General features: G+C 45.1%; 1 protein-coding gene across 2 annotated transcripts in view; it reads left to right on the forward strand.

Annotated features, from left to right (window-relative positions):
- The first annotated feature begins 382 nt into the window (after positions 1 to 382).
- The window catches only part of LOC134067959 (sorting nexin-25-like), a 23,549-nt gene continuing 11,462 nt past the window's right edge, over positions 383 to 12,469 (forward strand). Inside the window, exons 1-9 of one of the 2 annotated variants that reach the window (XM_062523462.1) lie at positions 383 to 997; positions 1,106 to 1,249; positions 1,947 to 2,034; positions 4,040 to 4,256; positions 4,949 to 5,121; positions 6,418 to 6,604; positions 9,211 to 9,281; positions 10,388 to 10,575; positions 12,283 to 12,414. In XM_062523462.1, the coding sequence (XP_062379446.1) occupies positions 935 to 997; positions 1,106 to 1,249; positions 1,947 to 2,034; positions 4,040 to 4,256; positions 4,949 to 5,121; positions 6,418 to 6,604; positions 9,211 to 9,281; positions 10,388 to 10,575; positions 12,283 to 12,414 (1,263 nt within the window). In that variant the 5' untranslated portion in view covers positions 383 to 934. Of the gene's footprint in view, positions 1,250 to 1,946; positions 2,035 to 4,039; positions 4,257 to 4,948; positions 5,122 to 6,417; positions 6,605 to 9,210; positions 9,282 to 10,387; positions 10,576 to 12,282; positions 12,415 to 12,469 lie in introns of both variants that reach the window. The other variant, XM_062523455.1, reaches the window with a different exon arrangement.

A 12,469-nucleotide genomic window follows, 5' to 3' on the forward strand; every position in this document is an offset into this window, starting at 1 on the left:
GTTCATCTGGTTAACACCAGAGTCCTAAAGGAATCATAAAGATTTAACAACATTTTAGAATAATGTTGGAAAAATAGTGATTTATTGGAGGAAAAACATCTTCATGACGCTATATATTTTTTCTGACAGCCTCTTACTTGAACTTCGACACACATTTAAAAACACAAGCAACTTACAAAACACAGCCACAAACTCACAATGCATTTTTTTACTTATCTTAAAATGTAGATGGAGATCAAATGAACAAAAGAGAACCCGTTTAGGCACACCGTCCCACAATCAGATTCCATCCCATTGCATTTGCACCTATCTGCACCTGTGGTTTGAACAGAGGAGGGGGCATTTCGTGCGCGCCTGACGTATCTTATCCAGTAGCAGCCCATGTAGATCTACACTCTGCTAGTGGTTTGTTTCCTCTCGGTCTGCTCAATCGGCTGTACTCGAAAAACCAGACAGGAAACTCCGGGACCATAAGATTATCTGTCTGTCACTCTCCACATTTCATTTAATCGTGACATCGGAACAATAAGCTGAGAGGAAACATCAAGGATAACTTATACTTTAATTGAATTAGCCTACTGTCGTCTGTTTGCTGAGCTGGTACACTCTACGCTACAACCGTTACAAGAGTGGGTCATTTCGGCGCAGGTGTTATCTAGTCGTTACTATCAGTCACGAGATAACAATGGATTAGTGTGATGTCTACTAACTCTGTGAACCTTTAATGTTATGTTTGACGACGGCATGAATGCGAGAACTAAAACTTTTCATTAACGGTTTCACTTTAGATGCCCATCATCATAGGAAACGAGACAAACAACCTCGTCGCTCCTGGGCTACTTAGCTTAATCTTCTAGTGCAAAGAGTTCACGTTTCATCGGTCGCATGAGAGAATCAATCAGGTAGTGGCGGGGGAAATGTTATTTCTAGCAGAATGCATGTTGGCGTCGTTAGTATCGACAAGCAGAGCAAAGATGCCTCGAGGCCTAACAAAGTGGTATCTGCTTTCCAACGTTTTATGTCATTTATCGGTTTTGGATTTTTCACGCTTGTATCGGTGCTGATTGCCAGTGGGGAGCTCACCGTGACCTCATTTTTTCTTCAGATTTGTCTGTATGTGTCATTCGTTGTGCTTTGTCTTGCCTTTGGATGCTTTGGGTGCGTCTCACATGAGAGTCCCATAAAGTTCATACACTTTGACACTTCAACACGCACACCGTACTTGCTGGACTTCTTTAACAAAATACTGGTAAGTGGTCGATGGAATGGACAGCGATACTCCTAGTGGTCAGTACATTAACAGCAAGCAAAGTGGCTGCAGTCTTGTACTGTACTTGGGTTTGATATTCAATGTTTAGGTTTTTTTTGCAAATTTAGTAGGACTGTCCTATGTTTATTAGTTTAATTCATGCTAGCAATTAACGTTGAAGGCTATTTGTCAAGCACTCTACATCCAGTCTAATGATTTGACTGGACATGTACTTAATTTGCAACAAGTTGCACTAGGCCTACTTACCCTGATTAGCCTAGGATGTTTGTTTACAGTAAACCTAATTCCTCTGTCGTGGTAGTAATGATTTTACAGGGGAGGATCTACAATTTAATTGTACATGCAGTTTTTCGTGTTATAGTGGCAAAGTAGCCTACTGGTAAATAAAAAAGCGTCAAAGGTAAGGTTAGAATTTCACAAATTCATAGATAGTGCTACATTACAGCCTATACTGCATGTTATAACTTCAATACTGATCAGTCAGGTGAGATGGACTGTTGAGATGTTGGATATCAGATGTGGTCCACAAGAGGGATGGAGTCCGGGTGTGGTGGGTTGTTGAACGGGAGGGAGGTAGAGGTAGAGTAGAGTGCTGTTGCGGTAGGCAGTGGTCGTATGTCGTAAATGTTGGCCCTTCTGTTTTATGAAATGAATAATTATCATGTTTTTTTGGCAGAATGGGTCCTCTGTACCACAGTCTGAATCATCATCACAGATACGACGAGTAGTGGTGTCACACAATGTGGACAAGGTGCTCAAAGAAGGTTAGTGGACGCTACTAATAACATTACATGTTTTGCCAGTAAAAACAGCATGTGCTGTGCTTACAAAAATGTCCCTCTTGTAGATGGCAAGTCAACTTGGTGATGTTAAAAGTGACATGCACTGGTGATTTTGTTGTTTTCTCTCCTGCCCTAATACCTATCTGTGGTTTACTATCTGAGTGAGTGATATTTGACTATTGGACTGAATCCATCCTGTATGTTGGATGTGGGCCCTTTTTTGACATACGTTTGTGCAGACTGACCTGCATGTCATTGTGGCAGAGACTCATCTGTCTTTCCTCTCTTGGTGTCCTTTGCCCCATGCCTTATGAGGCCAAGGATACCAAGACATTCAAGAGGTAGGAGTTGAGATGGAAGACAGTGGAGCATTGAATAATACAGATTAGTTACAGATACACATCTTAGATTATGGAGTACAGTACATGTGACAGGCAGACATTTTGCACAATATTTTGACTGATCTGCCATGTTTGGAAGGACTTTTACAGAATTACAGAATTTTACAGAGCTTTGCAGTCAGATGGCTCATTCCCATACTTTCTTTCCTTCACTTCCTTTGTCTTGTGACATGGCGACAGAATGAGAAGATGATTTAATTGATCTGTGCTAATGTTCTTTTGTGTTATTATTCAGTAGGGTTGCATTACATTCAGTTTGAATCAGGTCTACATGTGGCCACTGAAAGTATCATATATCATAGATTCATTACTTTATATCATATTACGTTATATTAACTTTATGAGCATAATGAATCTAACCCTACCCAGACATGAGAAACAAAAATATGCAACTTCCTCACATCTTTTGATGATATTATCTGTTCAGATGACTAAAGACGATTCAGATGATTAGTGAAGAGTGTGTCTTTGGTAATGGTGTCTGTTGCTCTATCGAAGTGAAGCTATAATGAAGTGTGTTTGGCAGTGTAGCCTCAAATAGGCCTAAATGTTAGTGCTGTTTATGCTTCAGCTAACCTATCGCAAAGGTTCTGATTGTGTTTGGTGAAGTGTCAAACCTTGATTAGTCTACTAATTGCTGGCATCAGCACCATCAACGTTGACTTGTCCCCATTTGTGACCAGAGATAAGAAATACTGATTCGACTGGCACAAGGGCAAAACTATATTCCCTTCACACTCACCAGACAACTGTCAATGGTGAGGGTCGTATGACTCGTATTGCAAGGTTGAAAAAAGTTCTGTTCAGTGAGTCCTGTGTGTTCACAGTTCCTCTGTGATTCAAAGGGAAAAATATGTTTTGCTAAAGAGTTAGCATGAAGCACAGCATGAGAAATTAGCAAAGATGCCATGCTTCTCTCATTACATATTTGAGTGGTAATGACCAGAGTTATGTGCAACACACACTGATTGAATTTCTACAAATTATTTAACAAGGCTCGCAATGCCCAGATCTAACTTTTTTTTTTGGCGGGCACATTACTTTAAATGGTCAGTTAGACTGAGGTTGTAATGACTTATAATTAGAATGCATTTTCTCAGCTCTCACTCGTGGCAATGGGCTGCCTACTCAGCATTTCTATGGTGATTTGCTCTACTCTGATGAAACCCTGTTTAGTGTAAGAGTGTCTTTGAATCAGCAGGAAACCTCGCCAAGCCTCTTCTCTGATTCAATAATAGCTCACAACCCTGGGCAGAGTGCTTGCACTTTGTGAAATGGACAAGCTCCGAAACATACATTGAGAAAGAGGGGACTTAGAAAATGAGCAGCTGTGCTGTCTTCTTTTAATCTCATTGCTATAATATACCCTACTGTTTAGGTTTTAATTCTTTCTCTTATCATCTTAACCTTTATGGACTCATATGATATCAAAGAAAAAAATATAAAATAAACAATTATGTTTTAACCATGAGAAAAACATTAGTTGTGATTGTTCAACAATTTGTGATGGTGACACATTCAGTCAGTGATGTCCGTCTCTCTTCCTCACAAAACGCCATTCATCACTCTCTCCACCACCCTCCCAGTGTTTGACTACAGCTACAGGGACTACGTGCAGTCGTGGTATAGTCGTCTGAGTCATGATGAGGAGCAGCTGTACCAGATGCTGTCAGAGGACTTCTGGGAGGTGATCAGGCAGCTAAGAGGACGCCTGGCAGAGATAGACGTGGTGGACCTGATGTGCAATGACACGGTCAAGACCCTCCACACCCACCTCTGTGACCTCAAAGCAGCCGGCACCAGGTGGGGTCCTAAGGTGTCTCTTAGGGAAAGAGATATGTGTTAGGAAATCAATGTGGATCAAGTGCCATGCCTGTCAAATACTAGAAGAGGTATTATCATTTCTATACTTTGTGTACATGCCCCACCATGTAACATTCTTAATTCTTATCAAATACAAGAAAGGTATACATGAACAGATGGGACAGAACTGATGCACACCTAGGTTACTGTGAAAACAAGGCAGCACCAAAACATAGACCCTTTCAGTCTGTCTCTAGAGCATTTCCTCTTTAAATGTTCAAAACAAATGCAGATACTATGTAAGGGAAATATTTCATACTATAGCGTAGAGCTCTACGAAATGTCATCTGTGAAATGTGCCTTGGGAACGGACATGATTGTTTACGTACTTGGGAGGGTCTATAGTTAATAGAGAACGAACTAGAATAACTGAATATGATTAAATTAATAGTGCAGTGTTGATCACATCATCACACTTGTTTTTGGTTATTAGATGAAACAGTTAAAACATTTTGAAGACACGGGTCATCTCAAATCATTCATTAAAGAAGCCCAAGACATGTCATATGATCTGTCTTTGCTCTCTTTTCTCTCAACACTTCCCTTCATCACTCCATCATGTTCATCACTTCCTGTCTCACACCCTTTCTGTCTCTGTCCACTGCCCCCCCCCCCCCCCCCCCATCTCCCAGTCTGGAGGACTTCCCCAGACCCTTTGCCCTGCACCCGTGTCTACGCAGTCGGCAGGAGGAGCTGCGCTTCCTGCGCTGTTGTGCCCGCCTGCTGCTGCTCAGCCTGCTGCCCGCGCGCCACGCCCGCTCCCCCACGCTGCGCCTGGTGCTCTCCGAGGTCATCGCGGTCAAAGGTGAGCTGATCTGGTCATCTCCTGTAGCTCTCCAGCAGGGCCACTCCTGTACATGTAGCTCTCCTGTAGCTCTCCAGTGCAACTCCTGCACTAGCTGATGGCAAGTTAATAAAGAGTTTGTTTACAAACATCATGGGCTGCTAAAAGAAACGGAGAGTGAGGCCTTTGACTGCATTTGTTACTATAGGAACAATGGCAGATAATCCACGCTAGCTATGCCAGCGGTGCTTAAGGTGATGGAACACTTTTGTGTGGAGGTCACTGATCAGCAACAATATCCCTTTATTAGACAACAAGGCTCTTACATTTGTGATGAACCATGATTAATCATGAGAATATGAAATGCTGCAAATGAGGCTTTTTCAAGCCTAGCTAATTATGGAAGTCATCTCATCTTGTGCTGTTGCGTCAGCTTCTAGCCCGTCCTGTTACAGTTGTGAGTCTCAATTCAGACTCTACACTGAGATGTGACTCTCGTCCCAACATCCAAAACAAGAATGACCTTGCAAGCAGCCGAGTGCTGCAGCGAAGAGAGTCCACCTCAGGAGCTCTGGGACTGTGCTAATGAGTCTGCCAATCAGGTGGAATGATCCGTCGGCGCCGCGGCGTAATACTGCACAGCCATTTCCTACTCCCTCATTAATCAGAGGAAGTGTTTAAGAGTGTGGATTTCATGGAGATTAAATGGAAATCCTTCAAGACAGCGACCCAGACACATAGAGATTAAGAGAAAGAGAGACCCACAGAGCGGGGGAACCTACAGTAGGTGGAGAGAGAAGGAGAAGGAGAAGGGGGAGACAGAGTGATTAAAGAGAGACGGATAGACAGCATGAGAGATGAGAGAGAGAGAGAGACATAGAGGAGGAGTGAAAGGACGAGGAGGAGCGGAGTCTAGCTGTGTCGGTCTCTGTAGCTCAGCACCGTTGATGGACAGCTGAGATGTCTGGGATTGATGAGGGCGGACTGGACCTCAGACACCTCTCAGGCAGGCGAGGCGGCCATAATTAGATTCCAGAGGGCACCTCACCAGAGGAGCCACCCTTGCCAAGCAATTACAGTCTCGTCCCGGGGACACTGCTGCAGCAATTTACCATTTGCACAGATGTCTTTTATTCCAGATCTCCCAGCCATTTTATATTGCTCTCAATTAGTGGTCTTGCTGGTCATTAAAGTCCTGTTTTATTTGTTTACCTAGGTGGGAAAGCTCCTTTAAGTTATTTACACATTTGTGTGTGTATGTGTGCACGCCTGTGTGTGTGTGTGTGTGTGTGTGTGTGTGTGTGTGTGTGTTTTCAGTGCTATGGCCTCTAGTGGAGGTGTTCAGCGACCCCGACTACATCAACCGGATGCTGCTGGCCCAGCTGGAGCAGCGGGAGCAGCTGATGGAGCACCACCGGAAGGCCTACACCTACGCGCCCTCCTACGAGGAGTTCATCAAGCTCATCAGCAGCAGCTCCGACGTCGACTTCCTGCAGCAGCTCAGGTCACCCTCGCCTCCCCTGCCCACGCCTCCACTACCTACGCACACACACACAAGCGTGCGCACTCACACACACACACACACACACACACACACACACACACAGATCTGATTTCTATTTGAATCCACCAATAAAATTCCTTATACAGAAAGGATTCAAATATTCTCAGAGAAAATACAACTTTCTGACATACACACACACACACACACACACACAGACATCTGTAAGGGCCCACATTCCGACACACACGGTGCCCCTGATTGATGTAGCCCTGGATTGTTTAGCTCTATTTCCTTAAGCATTTGGCACTGTGATTTTAACATGATTTTAGCCCCGAAGCAATTACGACAAACTTTTGACTCTAGCCAAATTCAAAGTCCAATTTATTGTGCAGTACCAATCCGATCCTTTGTGGCATGTCAGACATTTTTGTTGGATGGTCTTACAGTGTGAGCATTCAGATGTACAGTGTGAGCACAGCAAACCCAGATGTAGACGCAGTCACACATGCAGCATATCCCATCGTTTGCAACTGAAAAAAAAAAAAATGGATGGGGGGTGGCCACCTGTCCCTGTGTGGTGAGATGTTTTTGTGGTCTGTGTTCCATTGTGTGTGGTGGGGAAGGCTATGGTCCACTCCTCACCCAGAGCCGTACAGTGAGGACTCATCTCCATTAGCCTGGGAGAGCCTGGTCTGTAGCAGCACTTTCACTGATTAAAGATCAGTGCGTGTGTGGCTGCAGCCTGGTGCTCAGCCCATTAGCAGCACAAGCTCTCAGTGTCAGAGTCGGGGCTTATTTTACCTCATTCCTGACAGCTCTTCAGCGGGACTGGGTCTCACTTCAATGAAGAAATTCAAGAATCTGAAGTATTTCACACCCAGTGGCTGCTCATTGTGTGCCTCTGTCTTGGTCTCTTAGTCCTGCAAGCTTGTAGAAACATCAGGCAGAGACAGGGCATAACTGAATCAAGCTTCCATCCACCCAAAATTGAATTGCCCTCCAGTCACAAGCATGCAAGCTTATTGCTCAAGCAAAACACATTGCTGACTTAGAAAGTCTCTCTGGTTCCTTTGACAATGGAGTACCGTAATTTCCCGACTATTAGCCGCGGCTTATACATTGATTTTGCTATATTTCTTCAGTTGTGAGGTTAATACAAGGAGGCAGTTAATATGGTGTTAATATGGTGTTAATATGGTTATGTTTCTTTTAACTTGCATATAACACTGTCCTGCGGCTTATACACAATGCGGCTTATATGCGGGAAATTACCGTATGTAGTGCCGGGATGGTTCAGACGTCCCCATAAATGAAGTGGCCTGGTTGGATGTCTGAGTGCAGGGATTAGTGCTATGCTAGCTCTGTGGTGAGAGGGACTGCACATTTTTCATACAAATGTAATCACAGTGCAGTAAACGGAAGGAGATAAATAAACCTTGCAGTGAATTGTTGTTTAACGTGTAGTAGCCTGAGTGATCTGCCTAGTCAGGGAAGCTGTCTAGCCCCACCTGCTGTCTGGCTCTCTGTCTGCAGTGCAGCTGTATAGCAGCTGATTTGGGCCGACTCTCGAGAAGACCAGCTAGAGCAGCAGGATTTCTGCCCAAATTAAATAAAAGCATTTTTACGGTGCATGTTGGGTGCAGAATGATCGGAAATGGCGAGCTGTACATTGAGGAGGGAAAACAAATGGTTAACGTGCAAGTCTCAAGTGGAGAATTAGTGTAGGTACATGACCATGACGACAACCACTCTCAAACATTAACACTATGATTTTTAAGTTGAGAAAAGAATAGTCTGTTTGTCTGTGACACCTTTTCTGGCTACCTAACTGAACGAAAAGAGTGAATTTAAAACATCTCGTAGATGGATAAACTTATCACACTTTATCTGACTCGAAACTAATGGCAGAAGCATTTCCCTGGTCTTCATCAACAACACAGATAGGTTTTAAAATGCGAACACGATTTAGATGGCAGATTCAATACTAGGGAGGTGAAGGGGGGGTTGCAGTGTCCCAAGCCTCGGGATTTACAAGCAAAGGGGATTAGTCTGAGTCGCGACGCCTGAAATCACGATTAGTCACAGACGTTTTTAATAGGCGCAACCTCCCTGACGCCAGCGACCAAAAGAAATCCTCATGTTGGAGGGAGCGACAAAGCCAGAGCAAAAGAGAAGTGTCACTTCTAAACCTGGGTTTGGTCGCTCTAAACCACACTTGCATGATAATAGGCTGGGGGCCTTTCACCATGACGATAGTGTGCCTCTCGGAGCATCCCCGGGAGTAACTGCTCCTCTCCTCCACACACACACACACACACACACACACACACACACGCACACAAAGAGTTTGTTTATGAGCTCACAAGACTCCAGAAACAAAAACAACTGATCCCAGAAGATGTTAATTAACTCTGGAGGAGCTTTGTCAGGGCGGAGAGCATGCCAGATGAATGTGGGTGGATTTTAGTAGGTTATGTAAAGGTTAGTCTCTGGCCAAATTGACAAGGAAGACGTGTAGCCTGTTTGTGACCGGATAGTTGCAACTGAAGATTGACTCCCATGGACTCATTCTATTGGGTAACTCTCTCTCTCTCTTGCACATGCAGGTACCAAATCGTGGTGGAGATCATCCAGGCCACCACACTGAACAGTCTTCCCCAGATGAAGAAGCACAAAGGTGGGTGTGACTCCTCTATTGCCCCCCCCCCCCCCCCCCCACTCCTCCACTGGTGCCCCACCATCCATCACTGCACTGGCCTCTTCATCACATTCATCTGCACAGATTCATGATCTATTCCCAGTTTTTACTCTGGAGCATTGGCTCAGGAATGCTGTGAATTCTGGGAAGGCCCTAGCCAAGAATGGTGCTGGTCATGCTGGGATCAGATAACTATAGCTCACCAGTCTACTGTAGATTCATGTAAAAGTAATGACTCACTGGTCCTTTTTGAATGACTTGCTATTGAGCCTTAGGGATCTATTTGTGTGTGTGTGTGTGTGAAGTTGTGTGCATGCTATCCTGTGTAGTATTTGTTTGTGTGTAGGTGTTTGTGTATCAGTGTGTGTGTGTGTGTGTATTTTATTTTGTGTGTGTGTGTGTGTCTATGTTATTGTTGTGATTTTGCCACGATGCTTGGTATTCCAGTCCCAGTTTAGTGGCAGAGGAGTGGCGAGGGCTATAACTGTGCTGGGGTGCAGTGGGGTGGAGGCGTCGGAGATGCCAGAGGTGGCAGCAGGGCTGACGGAGAGCCTGCGCCTCCTCTCTGTTCACCGGGCCCCTCTGCTCTCCTCTCTGTTCACCGGGCCCCTCTGCTCTCCTCTCTGTTCACCGGGCCCCTCTGCTCTCCTCTCTGTTCACCGGGCCCCTCTGCTCTCCTCTCTCTGCTCTCCTCTCTCTGCTCTCTGCCACAGGGGACAGGGCTCTGTGGCACCCGCAATATAGCAGAATGAAAGATGATGCAATCTCTCACAGAGACCTGAGGGAATCAAAGATCTCTCTCTTGCTTTCTTTCTCTCTCCTCTCTCTCTCTCTCTCTCTCTCTCTGTATGAGAGAAAGAGGGAATTATTTCATGCTTGATTTACCCAGTACCAGTTAGACATACGGCGCTATGTTGTTGAATTACTTTTGTGTGATCGAGTTAAATGAGCATATGAATAAACAAATGTCTTCCTGTCTACCCTGTCCCTCTAGTCTATCTCTATTTTCTTTTTGAACTTAAAATATTTATTTTCTTTCCTTTTTCTTTCATTCCTTTTGTGTCCCTCTCCGCTCCTGGCTGCAGACAACAAAGGCAAGGACAAGGCCATGAAGACGGACCTGCTGCGGGCGCGGAACATGAAGCGCTACATCAACCAGCTGACCGTGGCCAAGAGGCAGTGTGAGAAGCGCATCTGGCTCCTGGGGGGGCCCAACTACGAGCAGCAGGAGGACGGGGCCACTGACGGGGCCGAGGTGCCCCAGACCCCCAGGGTGAGGGGGGGGGGGGGGGGGGGGGGAGGTGGGGCGGCTGATTTGGGCACTCGGCTCCAACATGAGCGTCGGTATACCGCAGTGAGCAGCAGGAGGGCCCTGGCTCCAGGCTCCAGGGAGGGACTACCATAATTTTCCAACGATTAGCCGCGGCTTATACATTGATTTTGCTACATTTCTTCAGCTATGAGGTTAATACAAAGGGACAGTTTAATATGGTATTAATATTTAAACATGTATAAAACACATGTATAAAACACCTGTCCTGTGGCTTATAGAGACGTAAAACGCAACGCATTTTGGGAATCGGTGGCCCAAAACTTAAGTTGTTTTACTGACGTGCAGGAACAACGAAGTGCAGTTGTCGAAATGTCGTTTACCTGCTGTGTTATAAAATTCAATAGAGTAACACGAAGCTTATCTTTTATCGTTTTCCAGCGTGGAAAAATAATAGTACACGCCATATTTCAGAGGTGACAAAAAGGCGAGGAATGGCATGGATAGCATCAGTAAGGAAGCGCAAGATTATGTTCTGTTTTTCACACAATTTTTTCATGCTTAGTTTTCATTATTATCATGCCAGATCATAGACCCAGAACACTAGTTTACATGGACTGGCATCAGGCGAGCCAAACATACCCATAATTCTTTGTGTTTTGATGAAGTTGGTCACATGTCTTAGCGATCTCTATACACAGTACACAGGAAATGACTAGCCTGGTTGTAAACCAGACCCTGGAATCTTTCAGATTAAGGGTCTGGCCAAGAATAATGTAATGACCCAACTCGAGGGGAGGCACCAAGCGTGCATTTGAAAATCTCACTGCACGCAATTGGATAACAGTAGACCAATGTTTACTCCGCCTGATTCTGGACTTGCTGGGTTAGACATGCTGACTGTGTCTATGTGACATAAAAGTAAGCTGAGCTTCATTGAGTTAGACCTCTTCCTAACACCCCAGTTACAGTATGTCCCATCACCTCCTCCTATCCATACCTTAAAAGTAGTGCAGAGTTAAAGCATGCAGCAATCCTATACGGTGTGAAGTACAACCATGTACTGTATCACATGTAGACCTTCAGTCAAAACCAAGTGAACCATGGCTAGGGCAGGTTGTTGCATTACTATGGGCTTCCTGTCAGGCGGGTATTGCTCCCATCATTTGGACTGCTGGCTGTGCAGACAACAGGCACGCAGATTGACGGCTGACACAAGGCACAGAGTGTAGGTGTTGTATATTAACTTGAGAACTGTAAGGGAGCAGTCTGACATTCATTTTGAGCCCACATAACACACAAACACACACACACACATACTCAAAATACACCACACACACACACTCCTTTGGTAAAGGGCACTGCTTTATAGGCTGTGCTTGTAATTAATGTTGGAGGCTTGTAAGAGGAGGGTAGTGACACCACACTCATTTCATTCTCCTGCTGATTGAACAGGACCTTTTCATGTGTCATTGACTCCTCAGACTGAACTGCCGTGTGTGTGTGTGTGTGTGTGTGTGTGTGTGTGTGTGTGTGTGTGTGTGTGTGTGTGTGTGTGTGTGTGTGTGTGTGTGTGTGTGTGTGTGTGTGTGTGTGTGTGTGTGTGTGTGTGTGGTGTGTGTGGTGTGTGTGGTGTGTGTGGTGTGTGTGGTGTGTGTGTGGTGTGTGTGTGTGCACACACTCTCTAACACTGCCTGTCCATGTGCCCAGATCCTGCAATTTGAGGAGATCATGTCCAGCTCAACACGGCGTGAATACTTCCGGGTCTACATGGCACGGGTGGACAAGGCAGCCTTCATTAACTTCTGGGAGCTGGTGGAGACCCTGAAGACTGCCAATAAGGTAGAGAGCTGAATGAGGAACTTCAGTGAGGGCATCACTGGAAACTACAGCAGTT

This window comes from Sardina pilchardus, chromosome 2 (assembly GCF_963854185.1).
Source record: "Sardina pilchardus chromosome 2, fSarPil1.1, whole genome shotgun sequence".
Lineage (NCBI taxonomy): Eukaryota > Metazoa > Chordata > Actinopteri > Clupeiformes > Clupeidae > Sardina > Sardina pilchardus.